The following is a 19,838-nucleotide window of genomic DNA, read 5'->3' on the forward strand; positions in this document are numbered from 1 at the left end:
CAGCGTGAACCATTTGGGCACAAAACCCGCAAATTGGTGATGGAGGAGCGTGGGGGGGATAGTGGCAAGCTGAAGGCCTCGCCGTCCCTTTCCCCACCTCATCCCACAGCCAAAACTGAACCAGAGCAGCTCCCCAAACCCAACACCAAGCACGCAGCCCAGCACCAAGCAGGGTGTGGGGTGAGAGGCCAACGTGTGCCCGGGGGCTGCGGGGTGCAGAGGGTGCCGCACGGGTCCGGGGCCGCTGTGTGGGGTGGGATGGGGCGTTTTGGGGTTGTCGGTGGCCTTTTGAGGTTGGTGCTGGTCCCTTGGCAATACCGAGCTGTCCTCGTGCAGGAGCTGCATAGTCCTTTCTGTGAAAGGATCCCCCTGTCAGGGCGACGCGAGAGCGCAGTGACTGTGTGGCGAAAGCCAAACCCGAGTGAAACGGCCCCAAAACCCCAGCGCCGTGTCATTTGTGTAACGAGGAGGTTTGTCGGGCGCCTTGTGCGGTGCGGCCGGAGGTGACAATAAAAGTGCCCCTTGTTTGCATCCCCTTGGCTCGTGGCGATTTGAGGATCGAAGAAGGGATGGAAGGCGGAGGGACGGGGCGCACGAGAGGCTGGGGGGGGGGGGGTCCCCAGCCCTGTCCCCCTGCCCTGTCCCCTGCCCGCTGCTGGCAGCCGAGCGGTGGCATTTGCTGCCATCCTGTGGCCGTGTCCCCGTCCCCATCCTGCGTGGGGAGCCCTGGTCCTGCAGGAGGGGACAGGCAGCGGTGTGACAGCGTGGCCGTCCTCCGCTGTGGGGACACCGTGCTGCCTGCGCCCCAGCTCCAGCGGGGTGAGCTGGCCCCTATTAACACCAATTAACACCCGGTTTCCTGCAGAAGATGACGGTGATGATGATGGTGGTGATGAAGATGAGGTGCCCGTTGATGCAGCATCGCTGGGATGTGTCCCCCAGCGGGTGCCACCACCCTGTGGTCACGGGTGTCACCGTGTGCCGTGCCAACCATGGGGACAGCGGGGTACTGCCACCCGCCTGCAGCCTGGGCACCCCTGGGACCCTGCCCATGGGACGGGGACAGGGATGGGGACACGGACACGGACACGGACAGGGACAGGATGTGGCCAGGCAATGCTCTGTGCCCCCAGCATGAGGACATCCTTGCTGTCCCATCCCTAAGCTGGTGCCCTCAGTGTCCGTGGTGGAGGCATCCACAGGCTGCACCTTTTCCGCGGGCTCCAAAAATATTTGTGTGTACCAGGGACCCCCTTTGTCCCCAGAAATAGCCCTCGGCCTTGGTGGGAATGTGCCCAGAGGAAGCAGCGGGTGGGCACTGGTCCCTGTGGGCTTTCCATGGCTCCCTGCTGCATTTCGGAGCAGCCTCGTGCAGGAGGGACGGGCACAAGGCGGTGCACGACATTTTTGGAGGGGTCCGCGTTGTGTGCTGCTAAGTATAGCCTCCAGATTCCATCGCCGGCCTATAAAAACCTGCATTTCCCTCGAACCAGATGTCGAATCCTTTTTATTTTCGCAGCGCAGCAGGCGGCAGCCCCACGGCTGGGGCAGAGCCAGCTCGCTCCCCTCCTGCAGGCTGCGCCCAGCGAGCGCTTTTCCACGGATCCCGTGCCATCCAAAGGCATCTGGGGGCTTTGTCCCTCTTCCGAGGGCTTTGTCCCCATGCAGGGGGCTTTGTCCCCATGGGGGGAGCTCCAGGGGAAGGGCTCCTCCAGCTCCCATCCCTCTCCAAGCTCTTTTTTTGGGCCGCCCTCGTGCCCCCGGTGCCGGCAGCCGCCAGCTTTCCAATTTCACAGGTTGGAGCTCGCTGCGAGGTTGGGGTTTCGTCTCCAGGAGCTGCTTCTCCTCCAGGCTTCGCACCCCCTGCCATCGTTTCTGGCAGCCCGGGAGCTGCAGTGTGCGAACGGGGCGGAACGGGGCGACGTGGGACTGGTTACGCTCAAAAGCCAAAAAAAAAAAAAAATGGGAAAACTGGATTTAAGGGGAAAAAAAAATCAAATACCAAGAGGAGAAGCACTTAGAAAGTGAACCGTGTTGATTTAAGGAGACAGCCCGGCGCAAAACGCCCTGCAAAGGGCAAAACGCCCCGCGCCCCCCGCTCGGTGTGGGGTTTTGGCACTGGGTGTTCCCCTGGGGGGCCAGATCCAGGCTTGTCGGGGTGCCTGGCTGAGCGGGTGCCGTGCGGTGCTTGCAGGGCAGCCTCGGAAATCAGTCACCGGCGTTGCTGTGGAAACGGGGGGAAAACCCATTTTCTCGCAGCCCATCGCCTCCCTTGCAGGAAACGCGCTCGGAGCACGGGGAGGCCACTGGGGGCCCCCCGGTTTTGGGGGGGGGGGGACACAAGACGCTCACGGACCCACAGATCCCATTGTGGGGCTGGGAAAGCTGCCGTACCCCAAATGGCACCGGTCTCTGCCAGGGGGCTGCCAAAGGCATCCCCTAAATCAACCCAGTGGCACTGGGTGCACCCCCCCGGCACCTCGCCCCCGTGTCTCCTGTGGGATTTGTGATCCTGCTGCGTGCCCGGGATCTCCTCGGGATCCCAAAGAGGAGATCTGTAGGGTCAGCCAGGGACCCCACAGCTGGGACGTCAGCGCTTGTTTTGGGGCACGGGTGGGGGAAAGAAAAAGGTTTCATAAAAACCCCGACGGTGCTCGCCAGCTGCTAAAATCCTAAAAAAAAATAAAAAAATAAAATAATAAAAAAATCCTGATCTTAAAATCTGGGCGTTTGGGTTTAAAGTGCTGAAAAAGGAAATACAAAAATGGGGAGCGCTGAGGGTCTGGGGGGGGGGGTTGGATTGGGGGTGCCGGGGGATGTGATGGGTGCAGGGGCGAGATGGGTGCAGGAGGTGATGGGGGGCGTGGTGGGGGTGCAGGGCGCAGCGGGGGGGTTGTGGGGTCGGTGTGGGGTGGAGGGGGGGGGGTTGTGGGGCAGGGCAGGGCAGGAGGGAGGGGAAGGGTGGGGAGGGGAGGGAGGGGAAGGGAGGGGAGGGGAGGCTGGGGCGCAGCGGGGTCTTGCAGAAAAGCGCTCGGCAGCGAACGGGGGGTCGGAGGGGCGGGGAGGGGAGGGAGAGCAGCAGCAGCAGCAGGAGGAGGAGGAGGAGGAGGAGGAGGAGGAGGAGGAGGAAGTCGGGGCCGAGCCGCTTCCTGTAGGCAGAGGGATGAGCGCAGACAAAGCTGGGTGGGGACTCGGCGCTCGGGGCTGCCGCTGACCACCCCTCCTGCTGCCTCCATCCCTCCCTCCATCCCTCCATCCATCCCTCCATCCATCCGTCTGTCCTCCCCCCGGGGAGCCGGGGCAGCTCCAGCCGCCTGCAGGTACCTCCGAGGGCTGGGGAGGCACTGGGAGGCACTGGGAGGCACTGGGAGGCGCTGGGAGCGCAGCCACCGGGGCTTGCGGGCAACTGAGAGCGCCGGCACTGGGCGCACTGGGCGCACTGGGCGCACTGGGCGCACTGGGCGCGCTGGGGCTGGGCAGCCCCCCCCCGGGGCAGCCCCACCCCTGGCTGGCTGCTTGCAGCTGGCCCCAAAGGGCCCCCCCCAACCCTCTGCACCCCAAAAAAAAGGGAGCCGAGCCCACCCAAACCCCCCGGGTGCCACCCCCGGGCAGGGCGGCGGCGCCCCATCACCCCACCGTCACCCCACGGGGACCCGCTGCCACCCACCCCAGGACCCCCGGCGGTGACGGCACCTGCCTGGGGGCACTGGGGGCACTGGGGGGGGACTGGGAGGACTGGGGGGGACTGGGGGAAGGTGCCTGGCGCAGGGCGCTCAGCCTCCCCAAAACAAAGCTCCGATTTACAGGGGCCGATCCTGGGTTAATCAACTGATTTGCCATCACACGAAAGGCTTTTGCCGAGGATGAATGAGGAGCAGTGTTCTCTCCTTTTTCCTTTTTTCCTTTTTTTTTAATTTATTTTTTATTTATTTATTTTTTCCTTCCCCTACAAAGGGCTTTCCCTGCCCCAAATCCCTGCCGGAACCTCTGGCTTGGGGACGGAGCTGCCCCCAGCCTGGCTCCGGAGGGGGAAATTTTGGGGTGCACCATCCCCGCGCCGGCAGCCCTCCGCCTGGGGATTTTGATTGAAATCCTGCTTTTTTTTTCCCAGCTGTGGCCATACAACAGGCACGGCTTGTGCAGGGCGTCGGGACAAGTAACCACGGCAGAACAGCCCCTCTGGGGGTGCACGGGGGGGAGACCCCTTGGGGAGAGCCTCTCCAGGGGTCCCCTGTGCTGGAGGGAGGGGAAGGCGGCCAAAAACTTTGGTTTTCGTGCTGCCTCGTGGGAAAACGGATTTATTTTTAGGCAAAAACTTGAATCTGGGCTCTCCTTCTTTCTTGCTAGCGAGTCCCTGATAAAGTCGGGGGGTGCTGTCCCGGGGGGGCACAGGAGGGAAGGGCTGGGGTCGGGGCACACGCCCTGGCACCGTGCTGGGGCCAGGCATGGAGGCTTTTTCCTTATAACTGGATTTCCCTGAATGCAGCTGGAAGCCTGCGATTTTAATCCTCTTTTCTGCCATACGGCCGCTGGCTGGATTGAAATATGACTCAATTAATTATTGCCAGGAAAGCCCCGGGGCGAAGCCTTTCTTTCTCCAGGAGGGTGCCCGGGGGCTTTTCTCACCCCGTGCCATGGGGTATGGGGCCGGGCTGCCCCCTTGGCACTTTTGGTGCTTTTTTTCAGCTTTTTCAGCGCCGCGTTCCCTTGCCAGGGGCGTGCTGCCACCTGTGACACGAGTGTGGTGGTCTCAGCACCATCTGGATGATGACCAGAGTCGCTCTCACACCCAGCACAGTGACCCCAAGGCGGGGGACCCACAGGTCCCCCTGCCCCAAGCTGCACTCCCTGCATGTGCCCTTCCTCTCCCCACAGCCCTGGATGCGCACGCACTGGAGGATGCTCTGGGACGGCACTGGGATGCTCTGGGACGGCACTGGGATGCTCTGGGACAGCACTGGGATGCTCTGGGATGGCACTGGGATGCTCTGGGACCTGCCACCTTTTCTCCAGGCACCCACACAACCCCAGAGGATGGCTCTGGGTGCGCGCAGCGCTCAGCCACATCGGGGACGGGTGGCGGCAGCGGGGCACACGATGTGATTCCCGGCAGGTAGCGGGGCGTGTGCCACCAGAGGAACCCTACTACTATTATAATTATTATTCTGAAGCCCCAAAACACACAGTTTTTTCACCACTCAGCACGGGAGCAGCCGGGAGCTTGGCGAAAACGCCTTGCAGGGCGAGGCGGTGCCTCCCCACCCAGCCCCCGTGAGCGCGCCCGCACGGCTTTGGCTGTTTTGGCCTCAAAACAGCGGCGGCCGAGGCACCACTTCTCCTTTTGAAAACCCGTGAGTCATGGGAGGAGAGAAGCAGCGCCGGCGCATGCTGTTTCCATAGCAATTGGGGCTGGCGAGCCAGCGCCGAGCCCTGCAGCCCCCAAAAACGCTGCCCGGGGGGCTGCGGGGTGGCCACACCGCCCGGTCCCGCACCAGCTCCAGGGGGATTGGGACCGTCCCGCTCGTGCCGTGTTGTTTGCTGGCCACCTTGCCATCCCATAACCTCTTTTGGGTCGGGGATAAGGGGATCGCCCTGGGAAAAGCATCATTTTTGGCACGAGTTGTGTCGGGGCTCAGCGTGAATTATCTGAGTGTTCCGGTCCTTAGTTGTGCCCGGGGCCGTGTGCGTTCACAGCATGCCAAAGCGGGAGAATCGAGCAAAGGGACCGGGGTGCATTTTTAATTTTTCTTCCTTTTCAGACCCTTTCCTTGCTGTTTCTCCCTCTCTGGCTTCTCGCTCAGCTGCTCAGTGCAGTCTCAGCGGGTACTGGGAGAAAAGAGGGGAGGAAAGGCAGAGGGAGATGCCACATCCCGTGCCGTGGTCCAGGCCTGGGTGCGGGATGCAGCACACGGTGCTGTGCTGGGAAGGGCACTTTTGTGCTTGTCTTTGCCCAGACTGACTGCCTGGCCACTTCCAGTTTGGGGTCACACCTTCCACGTGCATTTTTTTAATTTTCTGTCTGCAAGGTGTGGTTGGAACACCCCCAGGACAGGTCCTTCACGGTGCAGGAGCAGCCCCGCATCCAAAATTGCTGGGGAGAAGGGAAAGCGGGGGCTCTGCTCCTGCTGGGGATGGTGAGATGGCTGCAGGGGGGGGCGCAGGCTGCGTTTTCTGGCTGGATGAGCGAGGTTTGCTGCACGCTCTTGGCACGAGCAAGTTGGCTCTCGCCCCACTTCGAGGCAGGTCTGGGGAGAAGGACGGGCTCCAGCTGCTGTGGCTGGTGGGAGGACAGGGACTTGGCTCGGTGGAGAGGTGAGGTTGGCTCCAAAACTTCAGGGCTGGGCGGGCAGAGCCCACGGGCAGGATGTGGGGAGCAGCCCCATGGGGTCTGTAGAGGTTTGGGGCTGTGGCTGGTGGGAGCAGTTCTCGGCCCCGACCCATTCCTGGCCGCTGCCTCCTGCGTGCGCGTCCTCGTGTGAGCCACGAGGAGGCTGAAGTCTGGCATAACGCTTCTCCTCCATCTCACGTAGGCAAAACCAAGTTTTCACACACTCAGTGGGGAAAAAAAAAAAAAAAAAAGAAGTCTCTGAAATGGCATTGTACCAAACCTTAAAAACTTCCCACCTTGCCATTTGCGTGCAGCTGGTAACATTTTTGACAATTCCTGGGCAGCAGCTGTACCCAGACCAGCTCATCGTACCAAACACAGTTGGTTTTCACCTTATCTCATCCTCCGCTTGCTTATCACACAGTAATCTTCTTCCCCTGTTGCTTCTTGTCATCGTTGTGGCTCGGTCTAACTGGAGAGGGTCAGGGTGCTCCTGGGTTGTGGTCGGTGGGTACCGGTGCTGGTCTCCAGCAGCGGTGATGCTCCTGTGTGGGCTGAGATGCAGGGATGGGACACCAGAGAAGTTTGCATTTAAAAAAGAGCAGCTCTGGGACGCTCATCCAGGTGTGTTGGCTTCTCTGATGGCTTGAAGGAGACCTCTGGCTTCACCGAGCTCACAAAGAAGCAGCTGAGCTCATCCTTGCGCTGGAGCTCAGGAGCATTGCTCGGGGTCGCAGACCTGGCAGCAGCTTGTGCCCTCCTGGCCCTTCCCGGAGCTCATGGTGAGCTGTAGGTTTGCAGGTGGTGATGGTGCCTTTGGGGTTTCATCCTTTTGGGCACAGCACCGAGAAATGCCCTTCTCTGATGTGCTGAAGCACCAGCAGCACATCACAGTGGCGCTGACACCGATCCGGGCGTGCTCACCCCGCGTGCTGGGGATGGGAGCGGGCACCACAGCACCCAGTGGGATGCAGAGCAGGAGGGTGTTGGATGAGCTTCTGGAGCTGAGCAGGAGTCTGGGTTTAGCAGGTTGATCGCCCTGCCCTCGCTTGCTCTCCTGATAGCTATCAGAAGGGAAGTTTGCTCCGTGCTTCCCATAACGCTCCCTACGAGCAGCTCTTCGCGCTGGGCAGCTGGGTTTGTAAGACACGCCGACTTGGGAGTGAAAAAGCAGCATTACCTGATCCTTGGAGCTCATCACAGATCCTGAGCAATCAGTGCTCCTTCCTAGATAGCATGCAGTCCCAGCAGAGGGGAATAAACCCAGCACAGCACAGGATTTTCCTGCTGCAGCTCCCGGGAGCCCCCGCGGTGCTGCTGCCTTACCCCCACCGTGCTGCCCAGCACCCCTCCTGCTGCAGCATCCTCCCTTTCGGGGCTGCTAAAACCCATCCCTGTGGCTCGGCTGCCATGGCCGGAGCTGTTCCTTGGTGTCACGGGGACGTTGGTGCCATGGGCACCTCTGCAAGCAGACACGGACACGCTCACGACACCCTTGTGACTGGTGGGGAACACAGGAGTGGGGCCAGATCCTACAGCCAGATAGGTCTCTGTGACCAAGAGGATTGTCACACCCCACAGCCATGGGGACCTGAGGCCAGGCAGGGCATCCACAGCAATTTTGGAGAATTTTAGGTCATTGTGGGTGGCCCTGGGGTGGGTGCCCTCATCCCCAAGGCAGGGCAGGCTCGGGGTATGTCCCTACGCTCTGGGGCTGGCTGTGTGATGGGGCTGCTGCCATGCCGGTGCTCTTCCCTGTGCTGGGATGGTGTTACCAGCCCTGTAGCTCCAAAATTTATGGCTTTGGGGGAAGGCTAAGTGTCTGCCTTGGACAAGGGTCGTTTTGTAGGGACACCAACACGTTGGACGGAGTCCCCTGAGCTGCACAAAGCCCCTCCGTCACCCCTGAGGTGACCAGGCCCCATCTCTGGCTGCTTGATAGTAAATCCCATGACACTTTTTGCTCTTATCTGACAAAAACCTCCCATGATCTCCAAGAAGGGGCCATGGATCTCTAGCAGGGCCATGGCCGCCCTCAGGAGGTGCCAACATGGCCGGGCTGCGACAGGCCCAGCCCCACACACAGCCCTGCAGGGCCTTGATGGGACATGATGGGACCCCTCTGGAGTCTCAGCAGGCATCCCAAAACCACCCCAAATCGTGTTTGTGTAGGGGAGGCTTCCCAGCCCGTGTGTGGTTGGGTTTTGGCTCCTTGGGCTGCTCTTTTGGCACGTCTGGGCTGCCAGGAGCACACTCGGTCTCACTCATGTTATGGCTCTCGCCCCCTCTGCCTGCACCAGCTCCCAAATTTGCCCCATTTTGGCAGGAGCTGGATGGGGAGAGTGAGGAGACGGCTCCCCCCGTGACAGATGGGATGAACGAGGGGCTGGCTGGTGTTGCAGATGGAGCCCAGGCCGTGTGGTTTGGGGTTTTTTGGCTCAATGTGTTAGCCCCAGGAGCTGGTGGCCTCAGGGGGGCTGCCCAAGGGTCTGTTCAGTCCCCCGTTCACTTTGGGCTTTTCCCAGGGGTTTGGCCATGAAACACCATGCCCCTTGCCCCTTTAGGATGGAGGGGACCCCTGGAGGTGCCCGATCCCACCTCTGGGCATTGTATGGGTCCTTGTGGGCCCAGCAGCACATCCACAGCCACTTGCCCCTAAAAGCACACGGTGACCTGCCCAGGTCTCCTCCACCCAGCTCCATGTGCCTGCCTGGGGTCTTCTACCCCCTCAGAGGGTCTGCAGGGGTTTGGGGGTCTTTGGGGTGGGTCTTCTGCCTCAAATGGGAACACTTTGAATGCTGACAGGGACAAGTCCACGGCCTGGTGGCACCACCATGAGACCCGTGCCACATCCCACCCCAAGGGCAGCCTTTCGGCAAGGCTCCAGGCTCCATTATTCAAGTCATGCTGACCTGATTGCGCTTCACCCCCTTGTATTTTTAATGCCGCGGAGCCGTGATGGTGTTTGTGCGGAGCTCGCAGCGCCGCTGCCATCAAAATACGTTGCATTATTTATCAGCTGATTTAATATAATTGCTGCTCAGCCTGACGTCCCCGCCTGGGGGCCGTATTCATGGCCGGTGCTTCCTGGCTGATGCCTGCGGGGGGGACGCTGCCGCCCCCGGCTCCTCCCTCCATGCTGGGCCAGGCAGGAGTAAAAAGATGATGTTAAAAAAAAAAGATGATGTTAATACAGCAACCCAGGCTTTTAGGGGGGCATTGACAGCAAATAAGGGACACACCGATGATTTTCAAGCTTAAATCTGAGCCCTGGACTAATGTTTCCATTAATGGATGTCAAACTTAGGCTGGCTTGGCGTCGATGCTACTCCTCCATCCTACCTGTAACCAAAGCCTGGCCCCAAAGGAGCTGCTGCCCTCACAGATTTCCACACTCCGGGCTGGAGGAGCACAGAAAGGGGCAGCACAGAGGGGTGCTGAGGCCACAGTGGGCAGGGAAAGGCGTTTGTACTCAAGCAGCTGAAGCAGGGTGGCTGCGGGTGGCTTGCCAGGATTAAAGGTGTGGGAACAGGCACGGGGTGGGGTAAATGAAGCACGTGGGGCCCGTGGCATGGCCAGGATACACCCTACAACCTCGGGTCCCATCCTGCCCCACATCCCTGGTGTGGCTTCACCCCCACGACAGTGGGATGGATGGATGGGAGGGCGCCTTGTGCCGCTTTATCCCGGCTTTGGCACACGTTTTTTTGGCTTTGCACATTTCCTTTACATTTTTTGCAAGGCAAAAAAATCTCAAACGTAAGAACACGGCCCCGGGGAGCAGCTCTTGGCTCCCTCTGCGTAAAGCAGGGTTTGCCAGGCGTGTGTCACCCCCGGCACGGCGGGGACGATGGCTGGCGTTACACGTGGTGCCAGCGGCTCAATAGGGAATGTGGCAGGGATGTGGCACCGCCAGCTCAGGGGTTGTGGTAGCTCGTTGTAAATAACAGCGTGAGAAAAAATGGCTTTTGTCAAAGGGAAAAAAATGTTTTGTGTGCGTTTTGTGGGGAAAACAGGCTGGTGAGGGATGTCGGGCTCCGTGGGAAAACCGAGGCGCTCGCTGTACCTGGAGCTCAGTGGGAGAGGAGGCGAGGAGCAGGGACCCAGGTGTGCTCCCCACCGCTATCATCACTTTGTGCTTTCTACTTCTGAGCAAGATGCTCAGGGTTACAGCAAAAAGGGCACAGCAGCGAGTGGCAGAGGGGGAATTTAGCGGAGGCAATGTGGGTCAGCTTGCCACGCAAGGACGGGGCGCCAGCAGCCTAATTCTGGCTCACCTGCCCCTGCTAACCCGGTTTGCAGGGCTGCTCGCTTGCCTGCGGGTAGTAACTCCTCTCACCACATACTATTTAGCACACTGAATTACTTTTATATAATTTTAATAGTAAGTTGAAAAGTACGGGGATCTATTTTTCCCTTTTTTTTTTTTCCTCTCCGCTTGGAAACCTGCTAAAATCACCCACATTTAGTGGCGATCCTCCTCCTGCTTGGGATGCGGCCGTCAGGGAGCTCTCTGCTTGTTTAGCAGGTGTCTTATTGATGCTGTCGCCAAACCCGTGCAGGTTAATCGTAGCCACAAGGCGTAGGAGGTTACTCTACAACCCCTGCACAAAGCGCAACGCATCCCGGGAAGCAGCTCCAAAGCTCTCCGTCTCCACGCGGTGCGCGAGTAGCGGCTCTCAAAGGCACCTGCTCTGGATTTATATATTAAAAAAAAAGATAGAAAGGGGAAAAAAAAAAAAAAAGAAAGAAAAGGAAGAAGAAAAAAACAGCTTCCAGCCTCCTGCTTTGATGGCTGCGGCGCAGGGATGGGGAGAGAAGCGGTGCTCAGCAGCACCGGGGCTCTGCTCCACCCCAGCGGATAGGCTGTGACCTGTTTGATGTATTTGAAGCTGGAAATAGATCCTTATGAGTAATGTGGTTCAGGTGCTTATCACTAATTAATTAATTCTTTTGTACTGCAGATGCCTAATTAAAGCAGTCTAAGGTAATTCCCGTGGGGTCTCGAGCTAATGGGGTGGTTAAGGGGGTTGTTTCTGCGCTGATGTAACTTGTTGGGCAATTCCCCGCGGCCGGGGAGGTTTATTAGGCTTCGTGTGGCTGTTACTTAAAATAAAATTCCAATAAAGGTTTGATTCGGGTGAAATCATCGGAGATGGCAGCGGGGCTCCCGGAGCACAGCTGGAGGCTTCACCTCCAGCGGTACGGGAGCAAAAGGCGCCGCGGGGCTCTCGTGCTGGGAGCGAAAGGCACGGGACTGGGCTTTAACTGGGCCAAACTGGTGGCTTCCCAGCTTCCCTGTCCCTGTCCCCAGTAAGTGGCCACGGCTTCGAGTGAAGGGCCACCTCGAGCCAGGCTCAGCGGGGGTTTGCTCCGTCAGGAGTGGTGTCGGCGCAGCCAAGTGCCAAAATCTGTTTGCCAAAATGCTCCCAAAGCTCACCCCGTGCCTCCCCTTGGGGTCTTTATCTCGGCGCTGGAAGTAAGCAGCAGGATGCTGGGGGTTGAAACCCCGGAATGGGTCAGCTCGTTAACATGAAGTAATAGCCTGGGCTTCGTTAAGACTGGTCTGTGGTCAGTGGGGGGCTCCTCACTTCCTCCGTGCCTTCAGCCACCCTCAGCCCCTGCTCTTCTCCTGGACAAGGGGCAGGGAGCTGGGATTTCTGAGCAAGGCACGTAGGGTGAGTTCATTTTGAAGCCAATTGGAGTTATTTTGGTGAAGGAATCAAGAACTGAAGGAAGAAAGAGCTCAGCGCGGTGATGCCTCCTCTAACCGAAGGGTGATTTGGGTTTCGGATGGTCTCAGAAAGGAGCTTTTGGGGTTTTCTGCTCTCCTCTGTTCCCAAGCAAGCCCCCTGTGTTTTTGGCTGAGCACGGGCAGAGCCGTGGTGCTGCGAGGAGCCCTGCCCTTGGGTTGGGGCCGTGGTCAGGCTTTTAGGGAGTTTCCAAAGCCCTGTGTTCTCTTGGGCGAGCCGCATAAAAATAAAACTCAGGCAACCGAAAATATTGATTGATTGATTGATTGATTGGATTCTGAAATCCCCGTGGGATAAAGGCCAAGTGGTGCTTGCAGGGGGGAGGCAGCTCTGCCCTTTACCACCAGGCTTTTGCAGACTTCGTGCTGGGCATGGGGTGGCAGGGTGTCCCTTTGCCGTCCCTTCGGCACCTCGCAGCAGAGCTCGGCAGCATCCCACCACATCATCCCCTTCCTCCTCCTCCCCGTGGGGCCGTGTCCGTCCCTCCCAGTGCACTTCATCCTCCCAGCACCTCGTTTTTGCTGGTCTTTCTGGAGCACCCAGCACCGGGTGCGAACCCAGAACCTCGTGGCAGGAGGGACAGGGCGAGGTGTCCCCGGCCCTGCCGTCAGGCGCCCGCTCCCTCACCCAAATCGTGTTTGAGAGAAGAACCAAACGACTGAAAGGAAGTTGAGGTTGCTTTCTGTTTGCCTTCTCTTCTGAACCGTTGGGGCACGTGTGGGAAAACAAAAACCCCGGGTTCTCACTCGGGCGTGACGCCCGCGGGGACGTCTCGGGGCACGAGGGGAACCCTGCGGCAGGGCCCCCAAATGCTTGGGGCTGGGGCTGCCCCTTCCCACACCCCGAGCTGTGGCTGCAGCACCCCAGCACGCTGCTTTGGAGGCTTTTGGGGTGTGAGTGGGGGGATCCCGTGCCGTTTACTCCATCCCTAAGCGAGATTTTGGCTTTGGTTGTGGCCGGGGATGGACGGAGGGGGCAACCAGAGCTCAGCCCCCTAGGATCCAGGACCAGCGATGAGCTCCCAATCCCTCACGCTGCTTTTGGAGACAAAACAGCCTCCAAATCTCCCCCGGGGTGCCTCATCCCCTTGCTGTGCACCACCTGGGTGCCCAGGACCCCGGTGCACCCTTTGGGGCGCAACACGGGGCAGCGCCGAGACCCCCAACGGGGACAAGTCACCACCAGTGGGGCCGATCCGGGTGCCGGGCGGGATCGTTAGCTGGTGTGCTAACGAAGCAGTTTCCATGGCAACGGGCTCGGTTTCGGCTCAGGCGCCTTGCAATTTATTTATTTATCTATTTTATTTGCTGGCGCGCCTCCGACCCGCGGGCTGCTCCTCAGCGTCGGCAGGAAAACCTGCATCGGAGAAGGGGAATAAATCCAGGATGGGATGAGGGGCTGTGGCTCTAGGTCCCGGTGAGGGGTGTGAGAGGAGCCCAGGGGCTCCGAGCTGGCTAATTATCCCCGTGCCTAATGAAACGAGGGGCCACGAGCACTTTGGGTGTGCCGGGGCTCCTTCCCCAGCCCCGTCTGCTGCTCAGCTCAGCGAGGCCGCCCCCTGGAAACGTGGCTCTTTGCTATTTTTTTTCTGTCTGTAGTATTTTTTTTTTGGCTTTCCGCGTATATTTAGTCGTTAGTTTTCAAGCGAGCAGCCTATCTTTAGAGGCAGCTCTTAGCACAAGCACGGGGACGGCTCAAAAACGCATCCGCTCCCCCCGGGTGGTGCTGGCGGGCCCCGTTATCCCCCTCCATCAGCCTTGGGGTGGGATGTGCAGGCGATGCCTGCCCCATAGGAACCACCCTGAGCCCTTTTCCCCCAAATCCTGACTGTCCCCAGCTTTCGGTTTCCTTCCCGCAGAGCCACCCTGCCCGGCTGCTGCTTTTCCTTTCGCTTCTCCAGGAGCCGTAGCGGGGAGAGCGATTTCCTTCAAAGCAGGCAAAAACCTGGAGGAAAAAAAATAAATCTGGGGAATGGGAGGGTCAGAGAGGATGCGATCCGTGGGTTTTAAGCCCAGGGGGTCTGCGGTGGGGTGGGCAAAGGCTGCAGGCAGCCCGAGGTGTGGTTTAAGGTGTTTGGGTTAAATTTAAGGTGTTTGGGTTAAAGTTCGGGTTGTTAAACATTTCGGAGGATGCTGCATGCAACCTGAGATAAAACCCTGCCGACAGGGGAAGAGGGAGGCTCAGGATTTGTGTTTGTGGGGCTGGAGACGGGGGGACAGAGCCCGTGCAAGGTGCAAACCAACTCACAGCTTGGGGTTTTGGTGTCATGGGGAAAAAAACAGAGCTTTTGGCAAAGCCGGACTGCAAAAACAGCCAGAAATGCTGATTTGGCACCCTAAAAACAGCCTCACTCGCCGTTTGCACAGCTGAGTCCATGCAAATCCCCCCCCGGATCCCAGTTTTGGTGCCCGATTTGGCTGGTGAAAGAAAAAATGTGCAAGCTTAAGCACCACTAGCATGAAAATAAAATATTGTCCCTACTCAGCCTGGGGCCTCCGAGGCAGGAATCCTATTACCCAGGCACAGGGCACTGCGTGTCCCCGTGTCCCCTGCTGCAAATAGGGCTCAGGAAACGTCACAAAGCACGGTGATTTTTAACTATATGGCAGGGATTGTTCATGGGGTGGGCTTGGATCGACTCGTAACCACCTGCCTGCTCCTTTGGGGCTCCCTTACCCACCTCCATCCCCATCCCGAGCCGCTCCCAGGGCTGCTGTCACTCTGGGAACTCCCAAATTCCCCTAAGAACACTTCCTAGCAAGAGCCGTCCTCAAATATTTGGGCATTTGAGCATCAAACCAGAGGATTTACCAGCTGGGGTGCTTTTTACGTGCCCGATGCTCTCGGCTCCGACCCGCTATCCATGCACGGAGCTTTGGGGTTTGCTCCCGGCGCCTCCGTGCCGGCGGTACCCTGGGTGTCCTCACTTTGGGATGAAAAATAACGCCTTTAGGGCTGTGCTTTTTTGACAGGCTGGGCTGTTTGGGGTGGGTTTCCAGCCCGGGATGGCCACGAGCTGTATTTTTGCTGAAGGAAGCACGCCCGGCGGCTCGCAGCGTGGACACGCCGGCTCCAAAAATATTGTCGTTCCCACGCTGGGCAGAGGGGCTGAGCGCTCCCAGGGTGCGTGGCCGGATCCTGGCCGGGTGCCGAGCAGCACCGAGCCCCGTGAGCACCCCAACAGCTCCGTGCACGGCCAGGGCACGTCCCCTGCTCGTCCCCGTTGGGTCTCCATCCTCTCCTGCCTGGCCGCTGGCACTTCGGGGCCGTCTCCTCCGCCGGAGGCTGGGGATGCTCAAGGAGAGGGGATAAGAGGGGAGGATTTCTGCTGATTTCGCTGGGAAACAGCCAAGAGACTGCGTGCCAGGAGCCCTCGGATATTTGCCCGCTGACTCGAAACCTCTTCCTGTGCCGAGAGCCGCGTGGCGTGCAAACAAACAGCGTCACGGGGGAGCTGGGGGGAGCGGAAGGAAACCCCCAGCCTGCCCGGGGGCCATAAATACCCCTATCACTGTGGCATCGCATCCATCTCCTCACCCTCCTTTTATTTTTTTCCCCCCCTTTTCTCTGTTTCCCTCTTTTTTTCCAGGTGTCGGACGCCCGAGAGGAGCAGCCGTTCCCCTAGGGACACCCGTCGCCGGCGAGCCCTGCCTCTTTGGTAAAAGCAATCGCTGCTGGGACACCCCCCCGGGGGTGTGGGGCTGCCTGGGGGGTGTAGGATGGGCTGGGGGGGCTGGGTGCTGCGTTATGGGGTGGTGCCGGGGAGCGGGGTGCTGTTCTGGTAAGGGGAAGCAGCCGTGCCGGAGCGTCCCAGTTACTAGGAAATCCCTGCTCCAGCAACGATGCTGGCGGCTCAGCATCTCCCAAATATTCTGGGGGCCCTCTTAACACCCGAAGGCAGCCCCAGCGAATCGCTTTTGGGGTTTCAGGGCCGCGAGCAGCTCCGTGCCGAGCCCCCCGCGCGCCCGGCGTGCCGATGGCCAGCAACAACACCGCCAGCATAGCGCAGGCACGCAAGCTGGTGGAGCAGCTGAAGATGGAGGCCAACATCGACAGGATAAAGGTAACGATGCTGGGACACCCCGCGGGGTGCTGCGGGGCCGGGTGGTGCCGCAGGGAGGCACCCAGGCACGCCAAAATCCCTCGGGGAACTCCTCCAGGGCGCTGCAAGCCCAAAGCAGGGGCAGCAGTGATGGGGCCGGATGTCCCCAAGGGAACCGTGTCATCCCCGGGGTGGGATGTCCCAAAACAGAGCGTCCCCAGCTCCTTTTCTTCCAGGTCTCGAAGGCAGCAGCAGACCTGATGGCGTACTGCGAAGCCCACGCCAAGGAGGACCCCTTATTGACCCCCGTCCCGGCCTCAGAAAACCCCTTTAGAGAGAAGAAGTTCTTCTGCGTGATCCTGTAAACCCTCAAGGAGCCTGACGGGCACTCAGGCCACCCTGAACACTGACGTAGAGTTTTTAGGAACGGGGGACGACCTGCTAGTCCACAGAATTTAAACAAAACAAAACAAAAAAATAAGTAAAAAAATAAAAATAAAAAATACACGGCCTGGAAGCTACAGGGATGTGCATGTTTAACGAACCCGGCCGCCCTTGGGGGAATAAGGTGATCTGCATTGCGAGGCAAAAGAGCTGAAGTCTGTAGAGTTGCCTAGAGGGAAAAAAAAAAAAAAAAAAAAAAAAGGAGAAAAAAAAAAAAAAAGAGAGAATATTAATGTAAAGAATAAACCCGTGTCACTTTTCTGCTCACCAAAATTGTCCGGCCGTTCCGTACCCGAAAGCCCCCGGCGCGGTGCTGAGCGAAGGAAGCGCCGCGGATGCGCAGAACCCCTCCCGGAATGATGTCCTGGGTTCCCCCCCCCCCCCCCCCGATTTGGGATTTTCTGTTGGCGTTGCCGGATAGATAGCGACAGGCTGGCTGCCCGTGGTGTTGCTCGATGTTGGGTCTCGTGCTCTCCCCTTCCCCGCGCTCGCTGGGGACCCCCCGCCCCGTCCCGCTGCGCCCCCGCGCTCTGTCTGCTGGCTTGGCCCCCCGCGAGTGCTCGTGTTGTGCTTGGTGCTCCCCTCACCCCGCCACGGCTTTTTGTAACGCTGCATGGGACTGATCTCCTCGTTTTTTTTCCTTTTTTTTTCTAATAATTCCACCCCACGTGCTGGGGGGAGGCGATGCCCAGGGCGATGCCCGAAGCGATGCCCATGGTGACGCCCGAGGCGATGCCCGAGGCAAAATCGACTCCCGCAGCCCCTCCCTGGACCTTTTTTTTTTGGGGATGGCCTCCAAAATCACCTCTGGCCACGTCTCCCCGGCCCCGTCCTCTCCTCCCACACCTCCGTGCCTCTTCTCTGCCCCTCGCCCGCTCCCTGCCCACCTTTTTTGGCTTCCCCGCTGCCCCTGCCCCTTCCCGTCCCCCCTCCCCGTGGCCACGGGGGTGATTTTGGGGAGGTGCAGGGTGCCCCCGGAGCTCCCCGCTCCCTCAGGTGCCTGACGCCCCGTTTATACACAGCCTGCACCCCGCAGCGGGGCTGGCTCCCGGGTCTGCGGAGAAGCAGCACCCACCATCAGCCTTTTGGGGGAAAAACACCTCCTTTTGGGGCAAAAACGCCTCCTTTCGGGGCTGGGTGAAACAGAGAAAAAAACAGAGAAACCCAAGAGGGCCACGGTCTCTAGGTACCTTTCTGCGAGTCTTTCTAGCCCGAAACAAGTGCGTTTTGGGTTTTTTTTCTACCTTTTCATACTCTTTTTTCTAGTCTTCTGCATCGAAGACCCCTGATATGAGGCTGCGGCCCGCGGTGGCTCTGGCATCCCCCTGATCCCATTCCTGGGGCAGTGAGCTCGTGGTTTTTCGGGGAAAATGTGTACCCCCCCTGCCCTGCCTTGCCTTTTCCTTTCGTGCTGCCTTCCCCGTCCCTTCCCAGCCCTCCCCGAGCGCCGTCGTGGTTTGTAATAATTTTTTTACCGGGCGCGCGTCTTTTCCATGACCCAAAACCCCAAAAAGCTGCACCAGGAGCCCAGAATTTGGGGGTCGGGAGCCCAAAAAGCCCCCAGCCGGGGTGCCCTGCGCCTCGCTGCTCCCTATTTCCCCCTCCCCGCAGGGCGCCGCTGCAGGAACCTCACCCCAAAAGTCACCCCAAAACGTCCCCAAAAATCCTCTCGGGGTCCCCTCTCCAGGCCAGCAGGGCCACCAAAGTGTCCCCAAAAATCCCCTCAGGGCCAGCAGGGTTGGAAGGGAAAAATCTATTGGGGGGGGGTGCCCGGGTGTGGGTTTTTTGTTGGTTTTTTTTTTTTTTTTTTTTGGGGTGGGGGGAGGATTTTTGGGGGTTTGTAATGGGGCGCAGGGAGGTCGGCGTCGTGGTGTAGCGCATCCCCATCCCTCGTGGTCTGTGTGTGCTCGGTGGAAATCAATAAAATAAAAGTTGGGATTTGTTTCAAGGCTCCCGTGGTGGTGTCGTGCGGGGGCGGGAATGGGGGCAAGACGGGGGGGGCTGCGGGATGGAGTTTTCCCCATTTTTTGTAGGTTTTGTAGGTTTGTAGGGTTGGGACGGCAGCACTTTGCAGGCCGCGTTTTTGGGGTGGTTTCCCTCGGGTGCCCTCAGCACCGCTAATTGCCTCCGGTAATTCGTTAGGTGGGGGAGAGGGGAGGGGTGTGGGGGGGTGCCCACGGGGCCAGGCAGGTGGGAGCGGGGAGCTCTGCGGGGCCTCTGCAGCGGTCCTTGTCCTGTCTGCTCCGGGTTCTCCTTTTCCCTTTTCCATTTTTTCTTTTTTTATTTTTTCTTTCTTGTTTTTCCTTATTTTTTTTTTTTCCTTTTCCCCTTTCTCTTTTTCCCCTTTCCTTTCCCTTTTCCATTTTTAATTTTTTTTCCTTTTATTTTTTTTTCTTTTCCCTTTTCTCTTTTCCCCTTTCTTTTTTTTTTCCCTTTTCCTTTTATCCTTCTCTCCTCTCCTCTCCTCTCCTCTCCTCTCCTCTCCTCTCCTCTCCTCTCCTCTTCCCTTCCCTTCCCTTCCCTTCCCTTCCCTCTTCCCATTTTTTCCCTTTTCCAATTTCTTTTATTTTTTTTCTTTTCCCAATTCTTTTCTTTTCCATTTTCTTTTCTTTCTTTTCCTATTTTTTTCTTTTCTTTTCTTTTTTCTTTTTTTCCCCAATTCTTTTCTTTCTTTTTTTTTCTTTTCCCATTTTCTTCCTTTTCTTTCTTTTTTCTTTTTTTTTCTTTTCCCTTTTTTTCCTTTTCTTTTCATTTTTCTTTTTTTTTACCAATCCTTTCCTTTCCTTTCCTTTCCTTTCCTTTCCTTTCCTTTCCTTTCCTTTCCTTTCCTTTCCTTTCCTTTCCTTTCCTTTCCTTTCCTTTCCTTTTCCTTTTCCTTTTCCTTTTCCCATTTCTCCCCTTTTCTTTTCCCTTTTCCCCATTTCCCATTTTTCCCATTTTTTCCCCTTTCCCTTATTTCCCCTCCCCACGTTCCTTCCCCTCCTTTCCCCTTACACCGCAGCAAACCCCGCGCAAGCCACGCCCCCTACATAGACCACGCCCCCATAGACCACGCCCCCAATGAGACCACGCCCCCAATGAGACCACGCCCCCAATGAGACCACGCCCTCTCGTTGACCATACCAGCATAAGACCACGCCCCGCCCCCTCAAACCCCTTCCAAGCCCCGCCCCCTCTTAAGCCCCGCCCCCAAGCCCCGCCCCTTCCCCATTCCCACACCCTCCCCCCTCCCTCCCCTCCCTCCCCTCTCCCCTATTGGACAACACCCCTG

The 19,838-nt window shown here is 58.6% G+C and overlaps 1 protein-coding gene across 1 annotated transcript; it reads left to right on the forward strand.

Annotated features, from left to right (window-relative positions):
- Window positions 1-3,136: 3,136 nt before the first annotated feature.
- Window positions 3,137-16,752, forward strand: GNG2 (G protein subunit gamma 2). The gene is made up of 4 exons (XM_032189031.1): window positions 3,137-3,320; window positions 15,671-15,739; window positions 16,011-16,144; window positions 16,360-16,752. Exons 3-4 carry the CDS (start codon window positions 16,058-16,060, stop codon window positions 16,486-16,488), a joined length of 216 nt encoding a protein of 71 aa, XP_032044922.1. The 5' UTR covers window positions 3,137-3,320; window positions 15,671-15,739; window positions 16,011-16,057; the 3' UTR covers window positions 16,489-16,752.
- The last annotated feature ends 3,086 nt before the right edge of the window (window positions 16,753-19,838 follow it).

This window comes from Aythya fuligula, chromosome 5 (assembly GCF_009819795.1).
Source record: "Aythya fuligula isolate bAytFul2 chromosome 5, bAytFul2.pri, whole genome shotgun sequence".
In the NCBI taxonomy this organism is placed as follows: Eukaryota; Metazoa; Chordata; class Aves; order Anseriformes; family Anatidae; genus Aythya; species Aythya fuligula.